General features: G+C 32.8%; 1 protein-coding gene across 1 annotated transcript; it reads left to right on the forward strand.

Annotated features, from left to right (window-relative positions):
• The first annotated feature begins 3476 nt into the window (after window positions 1-3476).
• Window positions 3477-6800, forward strand: LOC132050572 (probable indole-3-pyruvate monooxygenase YUCCA8). The gene is given in 4 exon segments (XM_059441924.1): window positions 3477-4514; window positions 5072-5443; window positions 6046-6203; window positions 6205-6800. Coding segments are annotated over 4 exon segments (1233 nt in total). The 5' UTR covers window positions 3477-3863; the 3' UTR covers window positions 6257-6800.
• Window positions 6801-15747: the final 8947 nt, after the last annotated feature.

The raw sequence follows: 15747 nt of genomic DNA on the forward strand, positions 1-15747 counted from the left end.
AGTGCATCACACCATTATGACAAATCAACAAAAAGTGTCTAATACGAACACGTTTTAAATGTTATAGGTGTTCAATAGGTACAAATTTAGGTTGAGGTCTCTAAGTGAATTAATTATGTGGACAACTTTAAGGGGTCGTCGATGACTTAAACCAATTGCTTAAAAGATAACTATACATAACTGTGGATGATGAGTGAATTAATAGAGGAAGTAATTTGCTACCACGAGTTATTTATATCAACTTAAGTGGACCTGACACCGACTGTATAAAAATGGTTTGCATAATCAGATCATTCAAAAAGTAATTGAAAATAACTCTAGTTAATAGCATTGATGGGTAACCCAGAATAAATGATAAGTAACCTTTTATAATAGATTAAGCTACATAACTAGTGTTAAAAATCATTACATTATAACATATATAACTTTATCTGCAAGTGAACATATCTAGTGTTATCCACAAGTGGAATTTGAGGAGGGTGGATATACATAGACTTTACCCGTATCTTTGCGAGATAGAGAGGTTGTTTCTGATAGATCCTCAGCTTAAGAAAAGTGATTTCAACACAAATCTGATAAATACAAAAGTAAAAAATTGTAAAAATATCTCCATACTATTAGGGTAATAGATCATAAATTCTTTATTTAATTGTTTTTTTTAAAAGAGAAGAAAATAAGAATGCTAAAAGTAGTAACCCTGGCCTCCAAATGATCAACTACCAAGCTGGCCAAAGATGGTGGGTGGGGATCAAGAATAGGGATAAACAAAAACACATAACCCCAGAGGCAGACGTAACGTTGTGGCATCGAATTTATCTGATTCAATATTTTTTATTCGAAGTATCAATTTATGTTTAAAAAATCATTAAAATTGTATGTAATAAATAGTATATTTGAGTCGATAATTTTAAAAATTCAATGATAAGAACCTTAATGGTTAAATTTATCGAGCTTCAATCCCGAATCTTCCTGTATGCATCCCCACCAAATCTTGCATAAATATCAGTATGATTTTGATATCAAATCTTCTTTTTTTGATATCAAATCTTCTTTTCGATCTTCTATAATTCCTTGGATGTCTTTGTTATTTTATTTATGTACTTTTTTGGTTATTAGGGTCTGGCCACTTGATAAGGTACTTGCTCATTCCAAAGCCATTAGTGTTATTTTGTAATGTTTAATAAAACCTAATAAGAAAGGCCAAAACCTAAGCTAGCTCCCAAATCCTTTCATGAAAAGCAGAGAAAGCTCCCTAAAACCAAGCTTATGCACATGCAACCCCTTCTTCTTTTCAATGAATTGCACTTGAGAGGGCCAACTAGTACGTGGTGGGTACATGAGAGGGGTGGATCCAAAATTTTAAGAAGATGGGTGTATCATTATGAATAGACGAATTTTAGGATTTAAACTTGAACCTACACTGTCATGAATAGGTAGATTTAAGATTTAAAGTTTTGACATGTTCAATCTTAGCTTTAGATTCTTACAATTGAACCCATTACACATTTGATTTTTTTTTTTTTGTTGTTGAAATTTTGGTGATTTTCACATGTATATTTATACTCCATGTCAAGAATATTGAAATGAGTTAAACCTACTGGCAATATGCTACAATATCATCTACTGCTACTATTTAATATAGACATTGGTTTGTTTACATAAAATATTACGATTACAAAAAGAGAATAGAAATTTCAATGTACAAAGAAAGAAAGACAAAAAGAGTACTTAAATAAAATACAAGATAGACGTGAGAATTTAACTCTAAACCTAGTTATAGAGGTATGAATACCAGATTGATATCATATAGGACTTTTGTGTGTACAACACATATATTTATATAATTTTGGAAATAATGTTGCTATACATAATCTAGGAAGGGAAGTGTTAACAGTGTATATATAATCTAGGAAGGGAATTGAATCTCTACTCCTTGTTTAGGGATGAAAATTCGAATTTAATTATTGTTAAAATTGTGTTTGAGTGTTGATTATTTGTGCCATTTTAGTTCAAAGACTGACTTAGTAATTTGCTTTAAAATCTCAAAACTTCAGTCTTGGTCCTTAGAAAGTGTTGATGAATACAAAGTGGATTTCTTGATTTGGTGCTATTTGACGAGATTGGTGATCAGTGACCGTTTGAGTTGGTGTTTGGACTCTTTATTTCAAATTTGAGATCATTTTGAGCAACTTGTGGTTTAATTGAAATTTCGAAGAATGCCTTGTTAAATAACATAAAACAAATCATGTCAATTCGATATGACTTTTGAACAGTTTAACAAGATAGGTTAAATGGAGATAACACAGAGTCATGTCAGTCTGACGAGATTTGATGAACAATTGAACAAGCATAAAGTCATGCTTATCAAGTAGAAATTACTTTGATCTTACGGGTTTGTCATGTACAACATTAAGAATATTTCAGTCTAAATTTTTCACTAAACTTAAAAAAGCCATTAACGCATAAATATCAAAAGGGTGAACAAAATTTAAATACCAAGACAATAATATCCCTTTCATACAAATCAGCCACAAACTGCACTTATCAATGTAAAGAGATTTTTGGTGTTTGTTTAAAGAAAATGCAAGGAAGTAGAATGGATATAAAGAAATAAAGTGGGGTCAATATACATGGCATCAAGGTGGTGCAAGCCATGGGTTTTCAGCTGGCAGGAATGGGCACACTTGTGGCTAAAAACAGCCTCAGCAGTAAGTTATGACTAACCCCCTTTAGGCCCCTATCCTAGTGTGAGGATGTGTCCACTAGATAATAGACAGTCTAACTTTTACATATCGAGGCAATTTAATGAGGAACTAGTTATCTTGAAAATAAGACATGGGACAAAAAATATAAGTAAATTATTTATGCGAATATAAGCTAATGAGAGAAGTATTGGGAGTAGCGATAAAGTTATATTTATATGATCTATAAGTCACCTCTTCAAGCCGTGGAACATTCAAAGATGTTTGTGCGTATGCTGCCTACATTACATCCCTTAGGGATTCTACTTTTTTAGATTGTGTGAATACGATATGTTTCGTGCATCGAGGTGACACCCCTTTAGGGTACGTCTTTTCCTAAACTACGTGTCAATAGAACATGTTTCGTACATCGAACTGCCCTTTTTTTTACAAGTGCATCAAAGTTAATCCGACTTAGAAATCCCCCACCTGTACACGTGTACATCCTTTCTATATCCCAGTCTTCCTTCTATGCCAGCTCAACTTCACCTTCTATTGACTTATCAGTTTCCTTGAATATAAAATGGACCGTGGTATTATTTTAGTCCCCTATTTTAGTATGATACAAATAGTTTATTAATTTAATTAACTTTTAAATAAAATAATAGTTGGCAGACTTTCAACTTATGATTTGAGAATGACCCCTTTTAGAAGTCATAAACTTCCCACCTTCTATCACATGCCCCTTTCATGTATCTCACTTGTATCTATTTAAACACCTTCCACCCCCTCCAATTCCCTTCAAAACACATCTTCAACTCTCTCTCTCTCTCTCTCTTTACAACATCCACACCTTTAAGTACACATCCACTGAGTGTTCTTGCCGCCACAATTCACTGAGATTCAGCTATTTATCACTTCATATTCAAGTATTCAGACACTACAATTGCTCAGTAAAAATCTCGAATCGCATAAATAGGTTCGTGTTCTGTTTTCAAAGTTAGTCATCAACTTTTTCTCTAGAAAAAGAAAAACCACTTCAAAGACAAACTTAAACCAATTTCCTCTACTTTCAAGTCTTCAAACACCACCATTTTGCTCAATAAAAATTCAGAATAGCGGAAATAGGTTCGTGTTCTACTTCCAAAGTGAGTAGTCGACTTTTTCACAAGAAAGAAAAATATGGTTAGCTTCAACGATCAAGATTTCTTTTCTAGTAGATGTGTATGGGTAAATGGCCCTGTTATTGTAGGTGCAGGTCCATCAGGACTAGCTGTGGGAGCTTGCTTAAAAGAACAAGGAATCCCATTTGTAATCTTGGAAAAATCAGATTGCATTGCATCATTATGGCAGAAAAACACTTATGATAGATTAAAATTACACCTCCCTAAACAATTCTGCCAATTACCCAATTTCCCATTTCCGCAACACTACCCTGAGTACCCCACAAAGAAACAATTCATTGATTATCTTGAATCATATGCTAGAAAATTTGGCATCAACCCAATGTTCAATGAGTGTGTCCAATTTGCAAAATATGACCAATCTTGCAAGTTGTGGAGGGTGAAAACTATTTCTCCAAGTGGCTCAGAAGTTGAATATATTTGCCAGTGGCTTGTTGTGGCTACAGGTGAAAATGCTGAGAAAGTTGTGCCTAATATTGAAGGATTAAAAGAATTTGGAGGTGAAGTTATTCATGCTTGTGATTACAAGTCTGGTGAAAAGTTTAGTGGGAAGAAAGTTCTTGTTGTTGGTTGTGGGAATTCCGGCATGGAAATTTCTCTTGATCTTTGCAATCATAATGCTCAACCATCATTGGTTTGCCGTAGCTCGGTAAGTTATATGCACTGACAACGTAAATTTACAATATATTACGGTACTTTAACCTGTTGTAGCAGGTTAGCTCTCATACTCTTCAGAGTAGTAATCTCACCTATTGTGGACGATTTATTTGTAGTTATCTTTTAAGTGACTTAATAGTGTAAAAATTTCTTTACGATGTCGGTATGTGTAAGTCAAACTCTTCTAACCGACAATGTAGAAGAATTTGTACACTATTAGGTCATATAAAAGATAGTAGCTACAAATAACTGTTCATAAAAAGTGAAAGTAGTAAGTTTGGTGTGTGTGTGTGGGGGGGGGGGGGGGGGGGGGGGGGGAGCTTTTGCACAGAATAACCTCCCACCCAAAAATGTAGTCGGCAGATATATAATATGTGTGCAGCGGTGTATAATTAGTGTGTGTGGATATATATATATATATATATATATACATAAAATCAGCTAGGGTTGTTAATATTTTTGGTCGAGCGGCTAACTGTGTAACTTCCCTGAAAAAGAAACGATGAAATTTGGATTCTGATAGTGTCTTGTTCTGTTTTTCTTCTTCAGGTTCATGTACTGCCCAGAGAAATCTTTGGAAAATCAATATTCGAGTTGGCTATGTTTATGATGAAATGGCTACCACTTTGGCTAGTTGACAAAATTCTACTCATTTTGACATGGTTCATTCTTGGTAACATTGAGAAATATGGACTAAAAAGGCCAAAACTTGGACCATTGGAACTCAAGAACACACAAGGGAAAACTCCTGTTTTGGACATTGGTGCATTGGAAAAAATTAGATCAAGAAAAATTAATGTTGTCCCTGGAATCAAGAAATTTTCATGTGGCACTGTTGAACTTGTCAATGGTGAAAAACTTGAAATTGATTCTGTTGTTCTTGCTACTGGTTATTGCAGCAATGTCCCTTATTGGCTACAGGTGAGAAAATGTTCTATTCTTGTCAAATTGTTATAACTTCTTTTATTTAGGCTAAAAGCTTCTTTGGCCAAGCTTTCAATTATTTATTTATCTTGAAAAGTGTTTTTGTCAGAAATGCTTTCCAAAAAATCTTTTGGAGAATAACAATTTGAGTTTGACTAATCAAATTGAAAATCACTTTTGTCAATATTAGAGCAGCAATTTGTGGTTGTTCATGGTTCCAAAAGTATTTACGGAATTTTTTTTATGTTTTTCCTAAAAGTTTGGTCAAACGCCTCAACTTTATAAAATAAAAACTTAAAAAAGAGCACTTTTAGACTCCAAAAACTTGGTCAAACATGCTATTAGTACCTAAATTAACACCGTACTTGCAGGGATGCTAACCTCTTAACTCGATGGATTCTCAAACAGACACCTTAGCTTGGTCAAAACACACATTTTCCTCGGTAAGACCGAGTTATGGTGTCTGTTTGAGAACCCGTCGAGTTGAGGGGTCAGCACTAGAAAGTTGTGCAAGTACGAAGATCAAATTGACTAATGTAAAAGTTTTATTGAAGATTCTTGAATAGTGGCCTAATTTTGTTTTGTTATTTTATATACAGGAAAGTGAATTCTTTTCCAACGAAGGGTTCCCAAAAGCACCATTCCCAAATAGCTGGAAAGGAAAATCTGGGTTATATGCAGTTGGTTTCACAAGGAGAGGGCTATCTGGTGCTTCTGCTGATGCTATTAAAATTGCACAAGATATTGGCAAAATTTACCAAGAAGAAGCAAAAAAATTCTACACATATAAGATGCATCTCAACCTTTTGATTCAATTGAATCATATAGAAGACCCCAAAAAAAAAAAACAGGTGTAAATTAATTTTGTGAAAAAATATAGATATGTACAAAAAGGAAAGCACAAGATAACATAGAGATTAGCCCTCTCCGAAAGGCCAAGTTTTGCTACAATTTTGGGAATTTTTTTACTGGAAGCAGCAACCAGTCCGTTGAAAAGTTCTTACATGAGTTGTCGGATCCTCAAAAAAAGGTTCATTGGAAAGTACCTGCATAAGTTGTCGGATCCTTCAAAAAGGAAAAAAGATCTATCTGGGAACACGTTGTTCAGGTCGAATTTCCTTATGATGACGAGGCTTCTTTTTTTTTTTTTTCCGTTTACCGCTTTCCAACTTTGACTTTAGTGTTTACTGATATTGATCTTTTTGTACATATTTGTACAATTTCTACTGATGATTAATCAAAGTGACAAAGATATTCGTTTATTGTTAAAAGCAGCCTTGGTATGATTTGATTGTTCCAAACTTCATGTTTATCTTTGATTAAGCAATGGCCCCAAAGCTTTGGTCTAATGATAGGAGTGTACCACATGATATATGGATTAGATCGTATGTCATATGTCTGAACTCTATTGCAAACAAAATTCTGGTATTATAGTTGAGAAAAGTAGAAGGGAAGAGCTTATGACTATCCACGGTATTATAGTTAAGAAAAGTAGAAGGGAAGAGCTTATAACTATCCACGAGTTTCAAAATATGTGGCACTGATCCTTGGGAATTTCTTGATTAAAAAAAAAATAAAAAATTAAGTAAACGCTAACGTAGACCTCAAAGATGGGGAGATATACTAGATAAACTTCAAATAAATACAAAAACAAACCATTTTTGAGTAATACTGGTGAAGCTTTGAATGAAAATGAGAAAAAAAATTGAATGAGAAAATGACTTCAATTTGCTCACCTTTCTATGCATTTTTTCAAGGCAATAAATAGAATATGAATATGAAGTATTACAAAAGGAATGTCTTATTTCAAGTTCTTTTCAATTAGTCATAATCAGTACAGTTATGAAGTTGTGATAGCAACTAGTCATCATTTCAACACCGTTAGTATACATATACGCATTTATAAAAGAAAATTTAGAATTTTAAGTCGGTCAGCAAAAAAAAAAAAAAAAAAACACGAATACACTACTCGTTTGAAATAAATAAGTGCGGAGTTTATATATTAAATAAGTATACATAAATTTAACGTCTATTTTACAATTTTACGTATATATAGTTCAAGTAGAAAGTAGGAGGTATACTATCTGCACATAATGTGCAATATCAGCCCCTTATTCTAATGAATCTTGTATATGACTTCCTTAACTTTCATTATTTTCTTTGGTGCTCTTGAGATTTTCATTTCTTTATTTCGAACTAGTAAACTTGTCCGCGCTTCACGCGGTTATAAGAAAAATCTTTAGATAGAAAAGATTTTGCAAATAGGAAAGATAAACTACATCTTTTTATATGTATCTATAAAAATTATATATGCATATTTGCATTTTACTTTTTTAAGTATTTTATGATAGTTATTTTATGATGTTTACTATATTTTGAAAAAAAAATAACAAACAAGAAATGTGATATAAGAAAATACGAAACAGATTTATCTGGCCATGCATTCCTCTTTTCTTCAAAATATTTTTCATTTTTTTCCTTTCTATTTTTCCCTCTTTAATCATATGTTTTAGCGACGTGGTACGCCTTTTCCTTGTTTTTTTTTGGTTTTCTTTAGTTTTTTTTTTTTTTTTTTTTTTTTTCTTTTTATAGTTATTTGAAAGTAAAAGTTATAAGCTACACAAAACCATTTTTTTGGAATTAAGTAATCTTGTACATATAATATTTGTATGAGCAGATTAAGCACACCCAAGTTAGCATGAAATATCAGTCGACTTATAACTTTTAAAATTATTGCTGAATATTATAAAAAGTGAATCACTTCTTTGTAAAAAAAAGTAACAAACTTTGATAAGGAAGGAAAAACTTTGTCCTAGCCTTAATACATACTATTCATTTCTGGAAATTTCTTTAGATCCTCCACTTCGATTCTGATTCAGGTTTCACTTTTTCATTATTTGTTCCTCATCTGATTTCGATTCTCTATTTACTTTTCTTGCAGTTTCTGTTCTTCCTTGAGTAGTTTTTTCTTCAATTGTAAAAACCTCAATAGAATCAAACTAACGGCTCTTCGTCACCTCAGTTGTCCAAACTCCTCTCCACCATCGCCCAACGCCTTTGTAACCTTCTTTATTTCATGTTTCATTTCATCGAACCTTGTAAAACTTTCTTTTTATTCCATTATCAATCATTGTTCTAGCAAAAAATTTCAAACCGAGTCTTGTTAATCGGTTGATGATAATGTGAAAACCTTTATATAGATGTGAGAATGCACAAAGTAAGCTTGATTCTTTCAAAGAGTTTAGTAACTGAAAACCCACGTTATTAAATCATTATGATTTATCGTTTAATCATGAATTTCAGTAATAGTTATAGCATTTCAGTATGCGAATTGTTTCCCTTTAATAATGAATTTTGATTTTTCATTTTTTTTAATTAATGAAAAGAATGAGTAGTGATCTTTGCTTTTATTGATAAAGACGTGGGGGAGAGGGAGTTTTATTTGCTTTTACTCATAAATTTACTAGAAATTAATCACATTAAAAGAGAAGGACAAAGAAGAGTTAGTGATCTACTGATCTTAGACGTGAGGAAAACTTATTCGCTATTCCTAATAAATTTATTACAAATAAATCACCTTTATTATTGGGAAAGGAGAAAGTTTTAACAAAAATGTTTAGAGACTAATAAAACAAAAAAAAAAAGGAAAAAGCCAAAACAATGAAAAAAAAATAAAGATAAATAGGATCCTTAGCCAAAGATAGGTTCCACATCACTTCCTTAATGCCTAACTTTATATTATAGATAGATTTTCGCCAGTTCATAACATGCTTTTGGTTGAGCGGCATAAAAAACCATTAAATATTTGCATGCTATTATCATATCCCTAATACTTCCGGCCTCTCATTTGTCTACAACCTTCACGAAATATGTACTCTTTTGTCTACAATAGAGAGCTACCCGTTGGTGAGTTGAATTGTAGACAATCTTTTCAATAGAGTCTAGAATAACAATGTAAATAATGAAGCTTAAACAACAAAATCAGTTAGCTAAAAGAATCGATAGATATGAGTGGCAATTGGCAAGCACATGAAAATGATAGACAGCCCAAATGCATACCAAGTAGAATGAAATTCCTTAGATCCCACCTTGTCTTTTTCCACTGCCATAAGCATGATCTTGGTTTGACAACGCCTTATCCCCCTAAAACAATTGCTTCATCAAGTCATTGGATATGATGAGATAGGTTTGGAAAAGTATATCATGATATAAACAATAGCTTTCTGCCATTACAATTTCGGGAAAGAGAATGGAGAGGACTAAAATCTTATCATCTTGCATTTCTAAACGTCACTTCAGTTACTTAAGTAATTGATGAGATCATTATTGCAAATTATTTCATGAAGTATACTGTTACAATTTATGGGAAGAAACCTAGAGGACTAAATTCTTTCATTTGTCACCTTTAAAACGTCTTTCTCATTAATTAAATATTTATTTAGCCATTTATATATTTTTAAGAACAATTGTTGAACAAAAAATTAGGATAAAAAGGCAAAAAAACCACAAAAACGATAAATGCAATTCTAGGCGATAGAGAAGTGTCACATCACTTTGTCTATGCCTAGCTTTATATTATATATAGACTAGAAAATTTATCCGCGCTTCACGCGATTGTTAAAATAAATTATAGCATATGATAATGTTAGCTAATGAATATTCACACTATTAAAACACTTAACTATTATAACAGATTTGGTGTAAATAGCCAATGCATATAATTATTTAGCATTATACATAGATAAGAATGTTGAGAAAACTATCAATTATGGAAAGCTGAACCGCTGAGTATGAGGAGAATAAATCGAGAAAAAAAGAGTAAGTGACCATTATTCACCTTATTGGCTTATCGCTATCTTTTAAGTTGACGTTTTGAGGATAATGGTTATGGGTGGTTGTGAAATGTTTGACGCACCTCTCAATTAATGCTGACCGTTATTGCGTACAAAACTTAAATGGAAAGATAAAACAACTAAAAATACATGTTATAATAATCCATTCTTGGATATGTAAGGTGTTTAAAACTAAAAGTTAACATCTTACGTTTTTTTCCTAGGTATTTTTACAAACTAATAATAAATAGCTTGTAAATAATAAAAGTGAAAAACGTCGAATACATGTAAGAGAAATAGTGAGTATAGTCTTTGTTTAATTTAATTATTGTCTGCTACATTTTTCAGGTATAGACATCTCTAATTACTTGTTGAGAACGGAAGATAATTAAAGTGATGGATTTCAAGTAAATAAGATGCTAGAGGAGAAGACAACAACAAAATTAATAAAATGTGAAAAACTACAACACAAAAAGTAAAAATAACTACGAAATTGAAGGTGAACAACCTTAAAAAAAACAATCAACTAAGGTCAAAGAAAATTGGAAAAAATCTAAAAGAGCATCAACAACTCCATTTATGATTTTTAATTTACAAATTGGTTAAGCCATGAAAATTTAGGTACAATAAGGAAGTTGATGAAACATACTATTTAAGTGAAATGCTAATAGATGAGGGTTTTTTTATAACTTAGACATAATTAGATGCAATAAACAGGATAGAAGTAATAATGTTAGTTATTAAACAAATCGGTCAATGAATTAAACGAAGGGAAAAAAAAAAACCAAAAAAGGAGAAAAAGATATTTCGAATTCTTATGGAACAAAATTATAGAGATTAATATATATATATATATATATATATATATATATATATATATATATATATATATATATATATATATATATATATATATATATATATATATATATATATAATAAAAGAACAAAACAACGGAGATTAGCAACATCACTTACCAAAAATTCATTCACTGTGTTTAGACATTGCAGAAAGCCTCAAACAAAATTTTCAACTAAGGTAAAAACGAAGGAGGAGAAAACGGAAATGAGCATCCAACAACTCCATATCATGTGATTGTTATTTATAAACTGGTTAAACCATAAGAATTAGGTAGAAGGGAGTTGAGGAGACATCTTATTTAAGTAGAGAATGCAAATAGATGGAGGTTTTTTGTAACTCATAAGATATAATTAGATGTACTCCATAAATATGATTAAAAAAATTATATAAAACAAATTAATGAATGAAAAAATGAAGGAAAAACTAAAAAAAAAAAATAGGAGGAAAAAGAATTGTATAAGGGAAAGAATCATCACATCTTCAACTATCATGGAAAAAGCCCAAACTGCTTGCTTGTGGCTCTTGACTTACCAAAATGTTGCGGTCAAAATATTGTAACATATACAATGAATTGTCATTTTATTAGTATTAGATATTAAGAGAATTAAGATGTGTAATTAATGGATTATCATTAAGAGAGTGAATTTTTGACTTTTTAATATACAACATAGTAATTTTAAATGAAGAAAAATTCAAAAAAAGGAGAAAAAAGATAAATGGGTTTCTAGGCAATAGAGAGGTGTCACATCACCTTTTCTATTCCTAGCTTTATATTAAATATAGATTAGAAAATTTTCGTATGAGTTAATTTAACAAATGACGGTGCAAAAACATTTATATGCTCAATTTAATTTTATTGGTTCTGATAAATTACCTATCTTTTTCTCAATTTAACACATATCTAGTTTAAACACTTGTCTGCAATTGAGTATTAAGTGACACAAGATCATATTTTCTACATCATCAATGGATAATAGTTATACGTTTTTCGAAAATAACTTCCTCATGGATCATGGCATATCCAAAATGATATGACGAAATCATGAAAATAACTTATAAAGGGATAGTTTATAAGAGTTACTTTGAAAAGAAAAGGGTAAAGTCATCATCAAATTTCTCTAATTATATCGAATTGTACCCATAATTGAAATAGTTATATTTGAACCAAAAGCAATGGTGTCGTCGTATTATGTTGTTGAATTGTAAGAAATGACAATGAATAAATCAAAAGTTGTTAAGTGAGACGATCTTGTTTTCTACATCATCAATAAATAAAACTCAGTATACTAATCTTTTTTTAAAATTACTTCTGTATGGATCATGACATATATATCAAAATGATATGACAAAATCGTGACAAGAACAAACTTATAAGCAGCTAGCTGATCAGAGTTGCTTCGAATAGAAAAGAGTAAACTCATCAAATTCTCCACATCAATCGAATTGTACTTATAGTCGAAATAGTTATGAACCAAGAACAATGGCATCGATGTAAGACGATGACACAAATAATACATCAAAAGTTACTAAGTGACACGATCATGTTTTCTACAACATGAATGGATAAAAAAATTATATACTCCCTCTGTTTCAATTTGTTTGAACCTATTTCCTTTTTAGTCCGTGCCAAAATGAATGATCACTTTTTCCTAATTTGAAAACAAATTCACTTTATGAATGATTTACTGATACCACAATAAATTTTCAAGGCTTATTTTGAACCACAAGTTTCAAAAGTCTTCCCTCTTTCTTAAATGTCGTGCTCAGTCAAATGGGTTCACATAAATTGAAACGGAGGGAGTATATTTTTTTCCAAAAATTCCCTTTCTTTATTTGAGCCAAGAGTCTATCGAAAACAACCTCTCTACTTTCACAAGATAGTGATAAGATGCAACGTGCACACACTACTCTTGACTCCTCTTCATTGATTACACTGGTTTGTTGATGTTGTTGTATTTATTTTCTCAAAAATTACTTCCGTATGAATCACGGCATATCCAAAATGATATAACGAAATCGTGACAAGAACTTACAATTATGGAGGTAGTTGATCAGAGTTACTTCAAAAAGAAAAGAGTAAACTCATCAAATTTCTCCAATTCTCTCGAATTGTACCTATAGTCGAAATAGTTATGACTAGAGAGTGGCATGCCGATAAAGCAATCAAGATAAAGACCTTTGAAGATGAACTCATCAATTCATTCTTTGCTAAGAATAATTGAAAGTAGTGGTCCAAGAATATTGATTGGTAAACCAACTTGCCAGTATATATTATGAAAAATATAATAAACATGTATTTGAAAATAAATGGATAGGGTTTCTTCATGAAAATCATCGTTTATCTAACATTTCAATGCTACTATTTTTTTTTGTTAATATAAACATTATTGTTAGTCATTTCCATTTGATAATTCCAGATGAGAGAGAAGCATGGTCACAATATCATTTGCTAGATTTTGACTTAAACATATACTAATACTAACAAAATTGGATCTGACTCTTAGTTTTGTCGCACATGTACTCACTCATTCCTTAAGTTTGGAAATTCTTTTTTAAGTATCGGTTCCGCAACTTACTAGCTCAACTAATTGAGATTCATGTTGGAGGTGAAACGCTCCTAACAAGAAGTTTTTCGTTCCCGGAGCTCGAACTCGTAATCTCCAATTGACGGAGAAGGAATCCCAATCATATTGGGCTAAAACGGCCCAAAGATACTCTTAACATGATGTGATATTGTCCGCTTTGGGCCAAGCCCGCACGGTTTTCCCCAAAAGGCCTTACATCATTAAGAGTATCCAACTCCTTATAAGTAGCTCCTTTTTCTTTCCAGCTACCAATGTGGTACTTTGTTCGCACACCCAACAATCTCCCCCTCGAACTAAGTTCCACGTGACTCATTATCATACCACGGATCGTAGATTCAACGTGTCCGTGCCACCCACACCGTCGAGTATTTACGGCCACCGAAGCCCAAAGGCCGTGTACGCGTCTTCAAAAGCCACGGTAAAGGTCAAATCGCCCATAGACAGCAAAGGCAATAAGCCGGCCCCACGCCACACTCCGCCATCTTCATGCTCGTCCCGTCAAACCATTGGCTCGATACCGCTGTTGGGCTAAATGGTCCAAAGATACTACTTAACATGACGTGATATTGTCCGCTGGTGCCAAGCCCGCACGGCTTTCCCCCAAAAGGCCTCACATCATTAAGAGTATCCAACTCCTTATAAGTAGCTCCTTTTTTCTTTCCAGCTACCAATGTGGTACTTTGTTCGCACACCCAATAATTATTGTTGAGCTAAAACGGCCCAAAGATACTCTTAACATGATGTGATATTGTCCGCTTTGGGCCAAGCCCGCACGGTTTTTCCCAAAAGGCCTCACATCATTAAGAGTATCCAACTCCTTATAAGTAGCTCCTTTTTCTTTCCAGCTACCAATGTGGTACTTTGTTCGCACACCCAACAATCTCCCCCTCGAACTAAGTTCCACGTGGCTCATTATCATACCACGGGTCAGAGATTCAACATGTCTGTGTGCCACCCACATCGTCAGAGTATTTACGGTCACCGAATCCCAAAGGCTGTGAATGCGTCTTCAAAGCTACGGGTAAAGGTCGTAAACCGGCCCATAGACGGGCAAAGGCACTAAGCCGGGCCCCATGCCACACTCCGCCATCTTCATACTCGTCCCGCCAAACCATTGGCTCTGATACCAGTTGTTGGGCTAAAACGGTCCAAAGATACTCTTAACATGATGTGATATTGTCCGCTTTGGGCCAAGCCCGCACGGTTTTCCCAAAAGGCCTCACATCATTAAGAGTATCCAACTCCTTATAAGTAGCTCCTTTTTCTTTCCAGCTACCAATGTGGTACTTTGTTCGCACACCCAACAAATCATACAAGAAGTTCTTCACTCCTAGAGCTCAAATCCGTGATATCTAGTTAACGGAAAAGAGATCCACCAACCTCCCTACCATATCCTTGGTGTTTTAATTTAGAAACATTTTACAGTTGAAAGAACGATATACATTCCGGTAGATACACTTACATCTTGTTTGAATGGTTGTTACCTATTATATTGCATGGTATTGTTACTTTAAATATATTGTCTATTTCATTGTTACTTTAATTTTATTACTATATCGTATCGCTAAATCAAAACAACGAAAAATGATACAATCTATCCACACGTTATATTCATCAAAACAATATAGTACAATATAATATGTAACAACCATTCAAACAAGTTGTTACGATTATAGTATTTTGAAGCAAGTAATCTTCTTGAGTAATTAACCAAAAAGAACAGATACAATATGATATGAAACAATAGGTAACATTTTACTGTTTAATTTTCTCTTTATATAACATCAAAAAACAACAAACATTTATGTAGATAACAAGTACAATATAATATGAAACATACAACCACTCAAACAAGTTGTTAAAAGACATAAGCACAGAATAATGTGGCGTCGCCCGGACTGGAACCGGAGATCTTTTGTGTGTTAGACTGGCGTGATAACCAACTACACCACGACACCTACTTGCCAATCGATCAGTGTTTTAAAAGGCAGTTTTAGGACTCGCCCTGGGGCGGGGCACTAGT

Source organism: Lycium ferocissimum, chromosome 3 (genome assembly GCF_029784015.1).
Source record: "Lycium ferocissimum isolate CSIRO_LF1 chromosome 3, AGI_CSIRO_Lferr_CH_V1, whole genome shotgun sequence".
Classification (NCBI taxonomy): domain Eukaryota; kingdom Viridiplantae; phylum Streptophyta; class Magnoliopsida; order Solanales; family Solanaceae; genus Lycium; species Lycium ferocissimum.